Consider the following 17748-nt stretch of genomic DNA (forward strand, 5'->3'; position numbering starts at 1 on the left):
TCTTGCTCTCCCATTCTACTAAATCTATCCCTGAACACAGAGGTAACTAAGGCCTTTAGAGCAGAGCCATGACCCCACACTGGTTAAATATTAAGCACCGGTGAGTCTGAGTGGCCCCAGGCTCAGTAATAAGACTCTGCTGTGTGACTAGCAGGAGAGGAACCTGCTACACTGACAGGAAACACAACCACTGTCTTAAGTTTCTCTGATAAACAGTGAGACAATTCAGCAAGCATCGCCACATTGTTGTTGTGGGGCCAGGATCCAGATGCAGCCTGGATTCATTAGGGAAGGCATTGTACAAAGATGTCAACTTTTTATTGCCCTCCCCAAAGTTTGCATTCCTGATTGTTTGTTCTTCTTGTAGTTAGTAGGACAGCATTCCAATGAGTTCAATGGAAAGTGTTGGGAATTAAGGACCATGCATCAAAGAACTGCAGACAGCTCCACCGTGTGGACAGCTAAATATGTTTGCGCTCCTTAATGCTTAATTGTGAAGCGTAGAAGCTTTTCTTGGTCACTGAGAATATTTTGCAAGACACTTTTTGGCCCCTTCAAGAAATTAAAAAAAAAAAAATTCCATTCTTCAATGATTGATAAAAATATTTGGTTGGTTATGATTCTGAAACATATTTGGTTATTGTAACCACATTAAGATGGCATGCAATTTGATTATTCTGATTCTCTTGAAAAGTTGCACAATACATCTCTAAGTTGGAGTTTTGTGTTTTAGGCAGTGAGTAAGAATTTCCAAGCAGTAAGAACTCCACCTACTTCCAAGGTGCATGGAGGAGTAAAAAAAGTCTCAAGAGGTCGTATGATGAGCCTGATGAAGCCCACAAGCTAAAAGCTGGTATCACGATTAATTTCTACTTTACTTTATAAGTGTTGGTAGAGTTTTTACTTCTACTCGGCATGCTCACATATCACTTTGTCTACTTTGAAGTACATTCATGGTGTCATATAATATATGACAACATGAAACTGCAGATCAACCACTAAAATTGCCTTAGTGGTAACTTACACTAAGGCAATTTTTTGTATTAAAAATGTTCTGAAATGTTATATTTAAATATGTAAATTGGGCATTATCTTATGAAATATATGCTAATTCAGCTGCATTTCCTGAGCAGAAATCTGACCATTGGAGGTTCAAATTCCTATGTTTAATTTTGTTGACATCTTTGAGTCAAAGGTTTTTGCAGCAAGAATTTATTCATGTCTCTTTTAAATCGTTGCATAAATTCTGTCAACAGCCATAAAAAAAACAACCCATGTTTTTAGGAATAAAATGTTCAATAAATCAGGTTAATGTATGTACAAACTCATTTGTATAAACAATAAGAATAAAAATGTGGTGTATGTAAGTGCTACTGGCTGCTTTCTGCCTCACAGTATGAGAAAAAACTAATTTTGAGAAAACGGCTTTTAAATTGTAAAATGCCATACAATTTGAAAACACTACTGGTAAATTGGGTAAAACATTTTTTTTTTATAAAATATCACCACAAAACCCCATTTCATGACTAACAATAAGACAATTATTTTTTGTATTACAAGTTTTCTGAAAATGTTGTTTGAATATGCAAATCATGCATTCTTATCTTAAGTTTTAAAGTAGTTAAGAAATGTATAGTACGGTAACAAAATAGCCCAAAATATGATCAGTACATGAATGTTTTTTCCTGGGCTGTCTGCCCAAACTTCTAATCAGCTTTTGATATTAAAGTTACAAATTTGAATTGGTGCTTCTGTAGCTTGGGGTTGAGATGCAGACCTTGAGTCACAGCGTGCACAGATGTATAATCTCATATCAACACTAGATAAAGAGTTAATAAAGAACACTGAAGGCACCAACTGATATCTGACCAGACATTTCATCTTCGACTGATAGTATCACTCCATGTCACACAGACATGCATTCTGCTTATTTTGGAGGCGATGTGAAGAGAAAATATAATTCTGATCCATGTTATGATGTTGTTGGGTTTTTTTTTTTTGTCCTTATACATGACTGTTTTTGAAATATTTTAGCTCAGACATTTGGAACCGAAGTCCCTGCAGCAGGAAATGTGTGGAGCAGTAAGTCATAATCTATGGAGCAATGGGAACATATATATATTAAAGCGTCTGCTTTAGTGTGCACACAACTCATTTCCAAACTCTGTTTCTGACAACATCTTTATACAACAACAATAGAGATCGATAACAACTTCAGTCATTGATATTTCTTTACTAACTAAACATAACTTAAGACATAAAACATAAATTTATACAGTTTTAAATATGCTGGTACAATTCAGTACAAAAATAAAGGCAGTGAAACGTCTCCATACACAAACACCATCACGTCATCAGTCACATACTGTCGCTCAGAAACACATGAAAGCTGGGTGAACCGATTTTTGGCACTTATATGACAAAGCATGACTTAGAAATACTGTATGATAATCTGTTGCTTTTTTCTTTTTTCATCAGGACAACAGTGAAAACTTGTATATGGAGGATCCATGGATGCTGAACTGCCACTAGATGGTGCTTTGGATCCACAGAAGAAACTCAGCAAAAGGTCACACAATACTTTTGATCACCTTTGAGCACATTTAGTTATTCATGCTTCAACTTCCTTTGAGAAAGCAGAGTAGTCCACATGGTCTGTTGTTAACGATGATACCAGGATCAGTTGCACCTTTTCAGACAGAAAAAAGCGTCTCATGTTGCCGAGAAAAATCCCACAGTTTCTGTCCTCTCGCGGCCACGGCTGGTATTTGCACAAAATGTCCAGAGCAAAAAGTCTTATAATTCCCATATACGAATACAATCTCTCTTTCTCACACACACACACATACTCACACACACACATAGACAAAAACACACCCACTCAGTTCTTTTCTTGACTTGTTTTCTGCTTGTAAAAGCAGTGTGTGCTAGGATTTATCCCCTTGGAGAACCTAAATTAAAAGACAAAATCTGTTACAAATCAGCTTTCATCAAACAAAACAATTTTCGCCTCAAGAGCGTTTATGTTTGTGCGATTATATGTGTGTTCCCTGCAGTAGTGATGCTTACCTACCTGGTTGCGAGTTTTGTGGGATTTCTGCATCAGCACTCGCCACTGGTCGTACAGCTTCATGGACATGCTGCTGCAGCCGTAGGCGTGTTTCCGCACCCAGCCGAAGAACTGCTTCAGCTCCCTGCGAAGGGTGGAGTTGGAGTCCCCGCTGGACTTTGAGTCACAGGAGCCCGATATCAGCCGCTCTGCATGAAGGGAAGAGAAGGAGAGAGAGAGAGAGCATGAGACTAGAGTAAGACCAGCTTGGATGTTCTGTAATGAAACATCCTACTGAGCAGCAGTGGTGGTTTATCTGTCACATCTGTCATGTTTTAAAGCTCAGTTATTACCGAAGTTATAGTTACAGTTAAAGCAAAGAAGAAGAAGTGAGGAGTTGCACAAGATGTTTAGTGCGCTGTATGTGCGTGCCAGTAAACATACACCAAGAGCCATGAAAAGTTCAGGCAGTGAATGCACACGGTAACTGATAGGACTTCTCTTTCAGTCTGGTACTGTTGCCAAAATGCATGGGATGTTCTGGGAAATCCTTCAAGTGTTTTACAGCCCATGTTTTGTTTTCATAGTCATGGCCTTCATTACAATAAGTTGTTATAGTACTACTTTACTCAGCAATATCATTGTTAAATCTTGGGAGGCAACAACAGCAGTTCAGTGGATCAGACAGCACAATTCAAGGTGTTTTCAGTGTCACTTTATTTGTCTTTTATCAGCTCTTTGTAAAACATTTTGTGTTGCAACTAAAGTGTTACATAATCAAAGTCTGCTTCAACTTTTTAGTGTTTTGTTTGGCAATAATATGATTTTGTTTGGCTATGATTTTTGATTTGATTTGATTTGACCGATGCATCTGCCTTAAATAAAACGGCAATACAATACAATACACGCTGGAAGAAGAGCAAAGAAGTTTAAAACAACTCCATTCTTTTTCTAAGAGGCTCCCAGTTTCCAGCAGTCAAACTGAGCTGTGGGACTTGTGGTGCTTTTATCGGCACAAATTGTTTTATCGGCACAAATTGCCTCTTAAAATGTATCAAAATGCCCTCAAAAACTGAGATCATGAGCAAGGAAATGCCTTCCTAGGAGTCGTGTGTGTGTGTGTGTGTGTGTGTGTGTGTGTGTGTGTGTGTGTGTGTGTGTGTGTGTGTGTGTGTGTGTGTGTGTGTGTGTGTGTGTGTGTGTGTGTGTGTGCTCACCACTGTGTGTGTGTGTGTGCTCAGTGTGTGTGTGTGTGTGTGTGTGTGTGTGTGTGCTCACCACTGTGTGGTGTGGATGCAGCAGTAGGATGGCTCCATTCGCTCCAGATCCCAGCTTTGCGAGAGCCGTAGATGCCCACAGGGTTACAGCGAACCTGGAGAAGATGCAACAATATGAACACAGACCCAATCTGAGGTACAGTTACAAACACTATAACATGAACACACACACACAACCAGATCATACCGTACCTGGACAAAATACACAGTTCCAGGTCTCAGTCCAGCCAATCTACAAGATGTCTGATTCCCAACGTCATCCATTACCTACAGGATAAAAAAAAAGACCCAAACACAGAAGAGTTGGAGGTCTGACCGCAGTATTAAATACCAATGTGCGTAAACTTAAACACAGAGCAGAGTCAAGATGTAGAAAACACAACCACAAACCATGAGCAGACCAAAGCATGCATGCACACCACATTGTTTAGTGACTCCTGATCAGCGTGTTTATGAAAATGTCTTAATGTAGCCGTGCCTGCTGGGTAAAAATCTGCTCTCTATTACTTATTACAGAGCTGGATATTCTGAGAAACACACACAGGAGCATGTACATGTCCTCAAAACACGCAGACAGCAAAAATAAAGACAGAAAAGATGGAGAGAAAGAGCCCCCCCACACACACTGCAGTTAATAATCATGTCTAATAGTCTCCACTTTCTCTCTCTGGCATTCGGTCTGTAAACACTTGTTAAGAACGACTGCAACAGAAAGCAGAACATGGAAATTACAGGCATCAGAGGGCTAATGATGTGACGTGGGGAAGCCAAATCGGCAGACGTTACCGCCGAGCGTCTTTACAGCCATATTGAAGGCATTAACAGCTGAGATGTATCCCTCCATTCCTCAGCATGACCTCATGATTAGGGCCAGTTCAGAGGGAAAACGGCGTTTTGTTTTCACCACCAAACCCTTAAACCTCTTGGATTTAAGTCTCTCTTCTCCCTCAGAGCAGTCTCATCCCTCCGCCGCCTCTCTCCACTCCCCTTCTTTTCTTTTTCCACTTTGCGAGCAAAGACTTGCTTATATTACATCTGTGTAATTCCCCCTTAATTACTGGAGAATCTTCACTCGTACCCAGAGGACTCAAATGATTCCTGGGAAACTATATCTGCACGGCTGAAGGTTTTACACTGTATTTTTCATTCATTAAAAGTTTGAACAGAGGTAAACACAGTGGCTCTGGCCGATGTTTTTCTCCTGATCAAAACCTGACTTCTAGATTTATGGCTGATGAAAGTTTCTGAACTGTTAACCCGTCTGGCAGAGGCGGCCTCAATCAGACTAGATTAGGGGTGATTACAGCATTAGGATGAGAAACAGCTGCAGCGGCATATCTGTTTGTGTGTGAGAAAAACAAAGAGAGAAGATTTATGTCTTTATAACTCTGAGTCCTTGTCCTATACCTTCCAGTCTTGGCTGTCCTCCAATCTGTAGCGGATCTGGTATTTGGCCTGGAACAGGAAGTCTTTAAGAGCGGGCGGAGCCTCCCAGCGAACGCTCAGCTGGTCCTCTAACTGACCGACACGACTGACAGTCACACCTGACGGAGGGTCCGTGGTCACTGGAGTAAGAGGAGACAGAGGAGATTGTCAATTAAGAAGAAATAATTAAGAGCTGGAAATAGGCCAAAAATAATACCGGTTCCAACTTCTCAAACAGGTCTGGCATCCCAAAAATCATCTCTGCTGTATGAAGAGATGGAGCGCTAATCAGTCACATTTGAGCGGCAAATAACGATTATTTTTGTTTGCTATTAAATATCAAATGTCCCGATTATGCTTCTATAAAATGAAAAATAGCCATCATAGTTTCCCACAGCCAATGGTGATGTCTTCAAATGTCTTGTTTGACCGACTAACAGTCTGAAACCCAAACATGAATTTGTTATCACAAAGATTAGCATTGAATCCTCACATTTATATAAAAAAAATGACTATAATGATTATTTAATTATCAAAATAGTTGACAATATATTTTCTGTATATTGACTAATCGATTTATCGTCTAATTGATTTAAGTGACATATGGGAAATTTGGAACATTAATTAATATTAAAAAATAAAGTGAAGATAAATGAGACTGATATGAAATATTTTGTAGATGTATTATAGTTAATGTATTTCCAATATCTTTTAAGCTCTATTTTGGTAAACTCCTGATTTAAATATCTGTCTCTTTATCCGTTAAATGCTTCGCTATGTTCACCAGCTAGTGTACAGATTTTTAATAGAGATAGAACCAGCTGCTGGAAATGAAGTTGATAAGAGCGGTGAGAGTTTACCAGAGCGGTAAAGTTGTAATTGTAGTAATTTCATCCATTGTTAATACAAAACCATGGATTACAGCAGCTTTAAGAATTTCAGAAATATCTTTAAAATAGAGTGCGTGTCTACGTTGCTAACCAACCGGCTGGATATCTATTTATTTTTGAGAAAAACAGTGTGACTTTAATGTCATAATCAGTGCAAAATCTCAAATGCACAAACAATGACTTCATGCCAGGCGAAAACCGGAGTGCTTTTAATTTATTACATCCATTAGCAAGTATATTTCTATCCTAAAAACCTAATGATGCACTTCTGGTGGACAGATGGCGCAGATGATAATTTTTAGCCAAGAATGCATTGCTTAGGGGCTTTTTCTACATCTCAGGGTTACGTTTGCAGGGTCAAGAAATCCACTTTATTCAAATTCAAAGCAGTAGTAGTGATGTCTTCATGTGTAACAGCTCATTGAAGGATTGTTCAGCGTTGGCTGAGGTTTGTGGTCTCCGATTGTCTTATAGTTTCTGAAGAGTTGACTTGTGTGAACTGGAAGAGGCTTTTTTTTTCATCTGACAACGATTATCTTTCCGACAAACAAACATGTGCTGACAGACCATTATTTTAACTTTCCTCGCGTTTTGTTTTGAGCTTTTGAGCTTGTTTCAATATCAACTGCAGTCCCTTTTCATAATGTCATCCCTTTGGCGATAAACAAACAAGACGAGCCCAGGGGGAAAAAGAAGATGGGAAAGATTCAGTGGAGGGGAAAAAGTGGGAGTTAACAAAAGAGTTTTAGAGGATTTGTTTATGGTCCCCAGTGTTCAGAGGAACCAAAGATTTTCTCTTAACTAAAATATGTTGCTTCAGACGTGACAGTTTGTACTCATGGGGGATTTTAAAAGTGTAAATCCAAGGATGGCACGCACAGTCACCCGTCTTAGAATCTTTTTTTATTTTTAACACAAAAGTGTAGTAAAACTTTAAAGTTTTAAAGCCTTGGTAAAACATTTTTGGGAAGTGGATACACTAATTGCCCAAGTCAGTGACATGTATCGGACAAAAATGCTGATTATTCCTGTGTTTAATGGACTTTCTTTGCCCCATGTTATGTTATATATATATATGGATGTTTGGACGTAGCATGAGATCAGGGCTGCTGGAGAAGACTCAGGTCTGGAAAAAAATACTTCAAAATCTTTTTCAGAAAAAATTAAATGAACAAATATTGCTAGAATTATACATTCAGTTTTAAAACAGTAAATGTACATTATTTCACATAAACTATGAGGTATCATATCACTTTTTTCTATTTGACTACCATACATTTAGGTAGTTCAACTGCAGGTTTCATAATGATGTTTTGTTTGCTTGATTATTGTCAATATGAATGGCATTCATATATCATTCAGTTTTTTTTCAAGATAATTATTCCGTTGTCAGAAGCAAAGCCAAGATATCTGAAGATAATGAGATAATTAACTTGTTTTAAATAATTGCAACCCTTTGTAGTTTAGTTAGAAGATATAATCTTTTAAATGACAAATACATTTATTTGGCCTCTGATAAGAGGAACTGCGTTTTTCCAACATACATTATGTGCATTTTGGCTAAAAAAGTCAATGAGACATGTCAAATTACTGATGAATCCCTGTTAACATATATTGTGTCATCCCTCAACATACCCTCATCTCCGACTCATACACCGATACAAGTTGCCTCTAGTCTCTCGGTTCAGAGGGCTCCCCGTGACGGAGGAATTTAGAGAAAGCTGTAGGTGTTTCCACCTCGCCTTCATTAATGATTGGACAAGACCGTAAATACGGGTGACTCACGGCAGCTCTACGAAGGTGTGGTTATTGTGTTTTATGACCCGCTATTTCTGTGGAAACTGCTCGCGTGAAAAGAATGGCCAGGGCAAGCTGAGCGGAACAAAACCAACACACACACATACACACAAGTCCAAAAACCGCCTCCACCTCTGCCTGTCTCTCTGTTTCTATACGGTTACCAGGACCTGCCCTGCCCTCGGGCTGTGTTAACAGGTGTGTGTGTGCGTGTGTGTGCGTGCATACATTAGGGAACGGAAAAGGGATTACAGTTTGATGGACGCTCGTTTCCTTGCTGGTGACGTTTTAACTTCTAAAACTCTGTATGGTTTTATTGTCAGTACAATTCCCCGACACCGTTAGCAGTGTGTTGAACCAGGTGAAGAGCTCCAAGCTAATCAGGTTGTATTATTTCAGGTCGGACTCGTAAAGCCTCAAAGCCCAAACTCCTCAGGCCTCGGGGTCTGCAGCCGCCTCGGAGACGGGATTAGGTTCGAGGATCAGCCTGGAACATTCCAACGCTACATAAAAGGGGTTTACCAAGTGTTTTCTGTACGTGTGTGTCCAGTGAGCATGAGTAAAAAGAAAATGAGCTCATCAAAAGAGAGGGCGTTTTCTTTCGTCACACACACACACACACACACACACACACACGCCTACGCCCCTCCAGGTGTGTGCATACATGTGTGTTCGAGTGTGTGTGTGTTTTTTAGGGAGGATAATGAGAGAAGAGAAGAATTTTGATCTTGTTGTCCATTTGCTTAAACCGCTCTAAGCTAGGCAACGGACCACATAACAAAGCTTTAAAAGGGAACACCGCTCATCCTATCAGTGCAAAGCTGGATCAGTGCTTGTGAACAACTTGCTCCAAAAAGCCAGAAGCCACAGAAGTCAAGCCAACGTCCTGCCTCTAGGAATAAAAGAGATGAATTCATAACGTGATAAGGTTATTCATGGTTGCCAATCTAAGGGGTCATGAGATAATAAGCATTTTATTCCACACATCTTTGGAAACTTTGGGATCCTTACTAGAATTTAAAAGGAATCACTGTTGCTTTGCAAATTTAGTCTCTGCTACCAGCCAAGAAAATGTCTGGCATATAACCACAAATTGTTGTTATTACAGCAAAATCTCCCGACTGATTAAACAAGCAAGATACAACGTGTTAATTATTTAGCTGTTGAGGTGCTGTAAGGCGTATTTTTTTAATGTTTTTGTCTAGATCTTTACCCGTGCTTAAAGTCTCAATGCTAAGCTAAGATAATTGCCTCTGAGACACAAGGGCGATAAATCCTCTCATCTAACTCTGGGCAAGAAAGAAAATAAAAGCAAAATGTCCAACTATTCATGAGACAAACAAATCATCCTTCAAATGCTAGCTTGAGTTAACCGGATCATTTTAGCCGGTTAATATCATGTTAGCCTTGATTAGTTAAAAACAAGACCCTGCTCCGTAAAGAGCTTCTTCTGTCAGGAATAAACAACTCACAATCATAAGAGAGGCTTTGAAAAAAGTATTTTATATCACTGTATATGTTTTATTTCTTCCTTTCATTTGAAAAATCACTTTATTATTATTATTATAATCAATTATTATTATTATTTGCTGATATTAATGTTTGCTTTGTTTTTTCTTTTCCCTGTTGCATTGATCCTGTGAGATTTTTTTAAGTTTTACTACGTTAAGTGGAACCAAAGACGAAAAGAGGGGAAAATCACAAAATCTGTCACAGATTGAACTGTTCACAAGTCGTGTGTAACATGTGATGCTTTGTTTTTTCAAGCCTCAAGATGTCATATGCAATGTTATTTATTATATCCTGAGGGCTCATTGTCACTGGGATCTAAGCTCTTAAAAACGGGGTCGGAGTTCACTCTTTCTCACACTCACCCACGTCTAGGATGTCGAGGGTGATGACATCGGAGGTGGCCTGGCCCAGCTGGTTGGAGGCCTCCACCCAGATCTCGTAGGGCGTGAAGAGGTGCAGGTCCCGCGTGATGCTGCAGTAGTAAGGTTGCGTATGAGTGTAATCCTCACACTCCTTCTCCTTGCCATACCACCTGGGAGGAAAACATAAAATACTCAAGTATCTCTGTAAAGCATCAGTTTCCATGAATAATGCATGTGATTTGGAATTTATTATATAATGTGTTGCCAGGTAAGAGTTTATATGTCACAAGTGGTTTTATTAGGTCCTGATTTACACTAATGGGACTGCAGTGAGACTGCAGTTGGCACGCCACTGCATGCATGTCTAGTTATTTCCCTTTCGCTGCTTTTAAATTGCTTATTTAACTATTTAACTATTAAAATATGCGAATAGAGCTTACAACCCATATGAACCTCATTTTTGAAAATGTATCGTTCCCAGATGAAAACCCCTTTTCCCCCCTAATTCTCATGAAATGTGACTTTTCTACGGACGGCGGGCTTTCACCCTCTGGCAACCACGGCTGTTTTTATTCTTAACTTAAGATCTGCCAAAGAGATATGGTATTCTGTCTGTTTCCAGCTCCACTTTAGCGTTTATCTTTTTTTTTTTACGCACGTCAGCTTAATAAAAAAATCCTGAAATATGTTGATTTTGACTAAGAAACATTTGCAATAGGCTCTAGTCCAGACATTTTACCCCAAAATATTCTGGGTCAAACTCACACGAATACTAGCAAAAACAAACTTAACGGATTTTGTGTTCTCAATATGTTCTGAGTGAGGGAACAAAAAGTCCTAAAGAAAATGCTAAGTTCTGAAAACTATTCTCTACCCAGATCTGGTCTCATTCGGACCAGATCTGGCCTGATTCTGATCTTGTCCTACTTTATTCAGAATCTGGTCTAATTCCAGAAGATTAACTTGATAACTGAAATACTATGAGTGGTCTTAAAAAATGTGTCTGAGTTTGTCTTAGTGTATTGTTCTTCATTTCAAGATGTATTTTCATTCATTCATTCTATTTTTGGCATCAATCGTGTTCAAACATTAATATCTAATTTCATTCATTTTGTGTGTGTGTGTGTGTGTGTGTGTGTGTGTGTGTGTGTGTGTGTGTGTGTGTGTGTGTGTGTGTGTGTGTGTGTGTGTGTGTGTGTGTGTGTGTGTGTGTGTGTGTGTGTGTGTGTGTGTGAGAATACCTGAGTTTGTACTTGAGAGTGTACTGTGTGCTGATGTTAGTCTCTCCTTTTCCTCCGGGGGCCCAGCTGCAAGTCAGGTCTTTGGTGTTCCTGGACCAGCAGGTCAGATTGACCGGCTTCTCCGGAGGCACTGGGACAGAGAGAGGAACAGGTGCAAAGATGGGGGAGAAAGGGGGAAGAAAATGGACATGAGAGACAAAAGAGAACAGCGCAGAGACAAAGAAGGTGGAGGGAAGATGTTGGGTCATTGAGGGTAGAAAGTTACCTCCAGCCATTACCTCAGCCCCTTCCTCCTGAGTGTAATTCACCCTCTAGTGGTGTTCCTCACAAATTGGTGTGTTTTTTCTTAATTGGTGTGAGTGTGTGTGCGGTTATGCGCTGTCTGATTTGGTCAGATTCGGGATCCCTGCCAACATTCCTAGTCTCTCAGAACACAGGGTGCTCAAAACCAGCATCGCACAGAGATTAGGATCATCACTGCCTCTCCGTGTGTGTGTGTGTGTGTGTGTGTGTGTGTGTGTGTGTGTGTGTGTGTGTGTGTGTGTGTGTGTGTGTGTGTGTGTGTGTGTGTGTGTGTGTGTGTGTGTGTGTGTGTGTGTGCTCATGTACTTCTATCTTTAAGAGGACCATTTTTAGTGCGAGGCTACTCCTTACTTCAACAAAGGGCTGTTTGTGAGTTAATGGATGGGTCCAGTCCAGTTTATTATTACAACTTACTTGAATAGCTTCAGCCATTATGTCCATTGATAATAACAAGTACCTAACTCTAAGCAGGAAAGTGCATACACTTATTTCCCAAAATGTCAAACTATTTCTTGGAGGTAAGGATTGACCCTGGAGAAAATAAGTTTATTATAGGGAATCACATTAACAAGATCACCAAATGTAGTTCACTATAAACCCTTAAATAAACTATTTTGGGGCTATGCAATGCATTATGTAAGTGCTGGTCCTCATAAGTATAGAAATACCAACATATGTCTGTGTAAAATTGTCTTATGACCCCGTAGCGAGTGCGAGTAATGGACCACACAGCTCATAGAGGCCTCTCACTGGTCTCCAGGCAGGAATACTAAACATAAAATACAGCATCCACAGAGACACTTAACAATCTGCCCACTACTTCCTCGTTGTTTCCCTTTATTCCCATTTCCTTTTCACTCCTCTCACTCCTGTTCTGCCATAAATTACTTTTTCAGTAACAGGAGTTAACAGCAAAGCGAAGAAAAATGCAGACACATTTTCCTCAGAGAATGTCGGCCAAATAAATACACTAATAAAATGACAAAATAAGAAAATATGGACTCTGACTTTTTTTATTTTTTTTTCTGTCTGTAAATATAATATTTCAGTTATTGTTGATTCTCTACTGTTTTTTTATTGCTTATTCATAATACTTGTTTTTTTTATTTTCATTTTTATTTTTTATCTTGTCTTCGTCTCTTGTGTGCACTTTACTCTACGCTGCTGTAAGCCTGCAAATTTCCCCGCTGCAGGACTAATAAAGGATTATCTTATCTTATCTTATCTTATCTTGAAACCAAGCTGAAAATCCTATAACCGCTGACAAAACTTGACTTACTGCCGACGTAGAGGCAGGAGCCGGCCAAGATGTGTCCTTTGGGGTTGTGACAGACCAGGTTGTCGCCGGACGTCTGCCTGGAGGCGTTGAGTCCGGCCAGCGTCACACTGAGGTTAGTCGGGCTCAGCACTCTGTACAGGGAGCCGGGAAGCTGCCGACCATTGAGCGTCCAGAACAGGGAGCTGGCGTGGTGGCCGAGGTCAGGGTGGACCCAGCAGCTGGCGGTCAGGTTGGACCCCATGCGGAGGACGGGGTCCTGGGGGTAAATTACTGCTACATCTGGAGGAGATGGATGTCAGAGGAAGACGGTTGATGACACATAAAGGTCAGTTTACTCGTCACTTCTACTCAGCATGGAAAAGCAACTGTATAAAGTCTCCTGTGGCTCTGATTAGACCTTTCTCAAAGTCTAATAACCCTGATGACCTCACAGTGATGTCATCAGGGTTATGAGTTAGAATTAAAACAGAAAACCTTCACTGAAAACTGGAGGTGTGGAATTTGAAAGATGCAGGAGTTTACCAGACATAGAGGGTCTGTTAAAATATTCTGTACAGTTGCATTGTGGGATACGTAGGAATCAGTGTTTTTGGTGCTAGACCCATACTTAGGAATAAAAATGTCAGGATATCTCAGCCTCTGCTGCTCTAATTTTTACCTACTTTTTGTAATTATCATACTAAGTTACTAGAGTACGCCTTTCCGACACTCTACACTTTGAAGAAACCAAACTGAGAAGGGTAGATTAGCCGTTAGTTAACTTTTTTTAGGAGATAGCATCCAATTTATTGTTTTTGGATTGTCTTATTCAGTAGAAATTAGACAAATAATGAAAGCAAAGTGAACATGGATGTCATGAAACTACTATTACTGTTTTCTTCATTACAGTTAAAAGGTGACTGGTGGCAGCTGACTCTCAGATAATGGAAACAAAAACAGTCGCTGTCATGATGATACTGTGGCAGAAACTGGCCAAAAAAAGGTGAGGAAATGTTCCCTGTGATGCATCACCTATCCTAAGGATGTGTTTCTGCAGGTTGAATTCCGTGCCGTAAAAGTCAGAAATGGTTGAAAAACTTGAGACATGCCTAAGAAAATTATGCGAATCTGTTTTATCTGTCTGTGGTTGTGGGCTGTTAATCAAATCTGCAACAAGTTAGAGAAACAAATTTTTCTGAGGGACTTTTAAATAATATTTGTGAATGTTTTAACTTCTGTGTCTGTGTGATTATGGCTTTAAATCATACATATATTATTTATATATATATTTTTTTTCTTTCTTGCAAGAGCAGCTCACAAGAGAAGATTATTAATTCTGATAACAAAAAAGAAAGAAAAAGAAAGAAAAGTTGCCCACCTAAGTACACGGCATTATGAAAACAACTTCAGATGATTTATATGCAGAAATGACTGAGCAGTGAGTGAGCGAGAGCCTCAACACTTTGTCAGACCACTAAAAATCTGCGCCCGGGGGCCAAAATCTATTCACCTTACGCCTTTTTTGAAGACGTTAATTCTACTGTAACTCCACACCTATGTCAATATCACAACTCCCAACAACGCCAGCTCTGACAGAACACTTCCACACATTTATGCACACACATGAATGCAAACAATCACAAGCACAGAGGGCGGTTGTCTTTGTCACCGGATACGGCGGACTCAAAGGGGGCCGTGATTAGCCAATGATATGCTGATACGGCTGAATAACAATCAGTGTTTATGTAATACCGGCGCTGAGGACGGGACACTGCCCCGGAGCGCGGTGTGAAGCCCCCTCAGACCTCGTCCACCGCAGCTCAAACACTACAGTGATAGACACAATTACTGCTGTTTATTGTCTCTGCTTGACACGCTCACTGGAGGAAATGGCTTGTAAAGTATTATTTGTTTGGAGAAACTGAGGGTGCTTGACACACAGCTCTGATCGGGGCCAGGGATGAGTTTAACCCCACGATGGTGGAGGACGGAGAGGGCGAGGGACGTTTTTGTTTCAGTGAGAGGTCTCCAAAGACATTTATGGCTGATTTTAAGTCTTTGGTGGACTAAAAACATTTTCCGTTAGGCTGTCAGTCTTCAAAGATACGTGACATTCTCCCCTCTTTCTAAAGAACTATTTACTCTACTCTCATCCATGCAACATTTCAAAGAAAGCCTGTACTTTTCCTCTCTCTGCTGTACAATAGACGTACATGTGGAGTATTTTGAGGGGCCAGTGTGGACGAGCCAAGATGAAGAAGTCACGCAACATTTAGTGACAATGAGCCGTGCAAAACCAGCTGAAAGGAGACGGAGGAGACAGTGACGGATGTCTTTTTTATGTTTTTATTATAAAACTTACATTTGTGGTATTGAACTGATGCTTATATCTCGAGAGAGGAGAGATTATCTTGTCTAACGTCAAATCAAATTAGGTCAAGTACAGGCAAGATTAACGGGACATGTACTGAGGGATATGAGAATGTACTTTTAGGTTAAAAAGCAGATTTCTGGGGGATTTTGTGTGTTTCAGAGTCAAATATTTGGTATTAAACCATCATATCCAATATAAATACCACTTTATATGCTAACAGCAAAGTATAAACTCAAACTTGATGGGATTATGAGAAGCACTAAAAACTAATTATATGTTGAGTAGAAAATTCCACATTTAAACTGTTTTATTTCAGTGGCATTTGTTAACCACAGCACTCTGAGTGAAAGGGAAGCAACCTCCATTACAGTGAATAAAACAGTAATGACCAATTAAGCCCTGTAATAAACAGCAGGGCAGCTTATGATCAAGGCCCATTGTCTTCTATAAGCCCCTGAAACTATACTTTATTTTATTAGCACCTTTCAAACAGGATGAATAACAGGAGATCCTCTCTGCGGAGCTGCTCTTTGCCAGTGAGCTCACCATAAAAACTAATCCAGCCACTTAACGGGGGAAGCGGACATAACTTTGATTTATTTACGTTACTGTGCATTAAGCTGCCGGTTAACATTCTCCAAAACCCGAGCAAATGATGTCACTGTTCTGTTGCAGTCCATGAAGCGCCCCTGCTCTCCATGTGTTAAACGAATTATGGCCTGACTTGTTGAAAATTCAGCCTCCTGGGAGATGAGTTCTCTCTGCAGGGATACAGCCAATATACTTCAGCAAGGAGCACATCAATAACAGGAGGTGTCAAGTGGACAAAAGTGGCATTTTTCCTTTTTTTGAATGTGTCCAGGAATCAACCAGAGTTTTCCAAGAGAGTGAGCCCTTATTATGTAAGAATATGTTGAGTAAATTTGCATTGGAAACATATTTTAAATACAGTGTTACCCAATGAAGGATCACTGTAATTCATATGTGTTCCAATATGGGATTTAAATATGTTATCCTCCTATAGAAACCTTATATCTAGAGTTAAAGTAAGTGTTTTAATCTTCTATTATATCTCTATAATATTCCTATAATTATAGTATCAGGGCTTGCAGTTTTTTTATGCAGTGTTAGCACCGATTTATATCCTTTTAAAACAGTAATTATATCACATGTGATATTACTATGATATTCTTTTCAGGGATTGTGGTGTTTGCATTGACTATCACCCTAGATATCCTAATTATGTTCCTATAATATCCATATCAAGACTTAACACCCCTCTATAATGTGTTGTACTATTGGTTAAAACCCACGTTTGCATCTGTTTTATCTTTAAAATCACGCATACCAGAACAGGACAGTGTCACGCACATCTGTTTACAGACAGACCTTTGGGTGACACTTGGATACAACTGATCTTAGCGGACCAAAAAGGGAAATCCTGAACCCAAACCCAAACCCAAACCCCTTCCCCAGCCCAAGACCGTGACTTTGCGCATCGATGGACAACTTACGTGTGGACAAGGACAGCACGCCGGGAGTGTGCAGCGTGAGGAAAACCCAGCAGATATCCAAGACGCCTTTCATTTCCCCCCCTCAGTTCGTTTTTAACTCTCTTTCTTGATTCCTCGTCCTCGTGTTGTTGTGATGTCGCCTTTCTCTTTTCTTTCTTTTTTGTTCCCCCCTCGATCCTGGATAGAAATTACGCACAGTGTGTGGAAAGAGGAAAAACAGCACGGGTTCAAAAGAGCTGAAAGCTCCGGATTAGGAAAGGAGCGCACTAGAAAAAGTGTGACCCGGTGGGAAAAGCCCCCCTCTGAGAAGCCATAGGGGCAAAGACGTCCTCAGCAACGGCTAAAGAGAGAAGAGAGTGAGTATACCGCGTCCTGTTTGCAGTCTTTTCCTTTCTTAATGCTTCCTGCAGCTAAATCATACACAAGTTCATACTTTTTAAGCCCCTCCTCTCTCTCTCTCTCTCTCTCTCTCTCTCTCTCTCTCCCTCTCTCCCTTTCTCTCTCTCTCTCTCTCTCTTCCCACACAGTCGTTGTCATTCCCCCTCTTTCCGTCCTTTCCCTGCTCTTTTTTCCCCCCCAACCTCTCCCTCTTCAGTGATGGGTAGGGGAGTCAGAGCCATTCACTTTCACTGAATCACTCTGTATCTGTTACTTTCCATGCCCCAGGTCCCTGCTTTACAATTGTTTCACCACAGCAGACTGTTGAGTCACTGAGAGTTACAGGAAAGGAATTCCTAAAAAAAAAG

The 17748-nt window shown here is 40.1% G+C and overlaps 1 protein-coding gene across 2 annotated transcripts; it reads right to left on the bottom strand.

The window, feature by feature from the left end:
* Positions 1–2176: 2176 nt before the first annotated feature.
* crlf1a (cytokine receptor-like factor 1a) lies at positions 2177–17415 on the bottom strand. 2 transcript variants are annotated; one of them, XM_054614254.1, is made up of 9 exons: positions 17003–17415; positions 13136–13414; positions 11554–11683; positions 10313–10482; positions 5734–5891; positions 4519–4593; positions 4328–4421; positions 3074–3258; positions 2177–2951 (listed from the first exon to the last, which is right to left on the bottom strand). In XM_054614254.1, exons 1-9 carry the CDS (start codon positions 17073–17075, stop codon positions 2928–2930), a joined length of 1188 nt encoding a protein of 395 aa, XP_054470229.1. In that variant the 5' UTR covers positions 17076–17415; the 3' UTR covers positions 2177–2927. The 2 variants fall into 2 exon arrangements, with proteins under 2 accessions (XP_054470229.1, XP_054470232.1); XM_054614257.1 differs by having other exon boundaries at positions 3070–3258.
* Between the last annotated feature and the right edge of the window lie 333 nt (positions 17416–17748).

The sequence above is a fragment of the Anoplopoma fimbria genome, chromosome 15 (genome assembly GCF_027596085.1).
Source record: "Anoplopoma fimbria isolate UVic2021 breed Golden Eagle Sablefish chromosome 15, Afim_UVic_2022, whole genome shotgun sequence".
Lineage (NCBI taxonomy): Eukaryota > Metazoa > Chordata > Actinopteri > Perciformes > Anoplopomatidae > Anoplopoma > Anoplopoma fimbria.

Bases quoted from the DNA above. Each gene is read 5' to 3' on its own strand.
- crlf1a (XM_054614254.1), bottom strand. From the start codon at position 17,075: ATGAAAGGCGTCTTGGATATCTGCTGGGTTTTCCTCACGCTGCACACT. The intron at 13,415-17,002 runs GTAAGTTGTCCA...CATCTCCTCCAG, and splicing joins CGTGCTGTCCTTGTCCACAC to ATGTAGCAGTAATTTACCCC. The intron at 5,892-10,312 runs GTGAGTGTGAGA...CTCTTACTCCAG, and splicing joins CCTCGACATCCTAGACGTGG to TGACCACGGACCCTCCGTCA.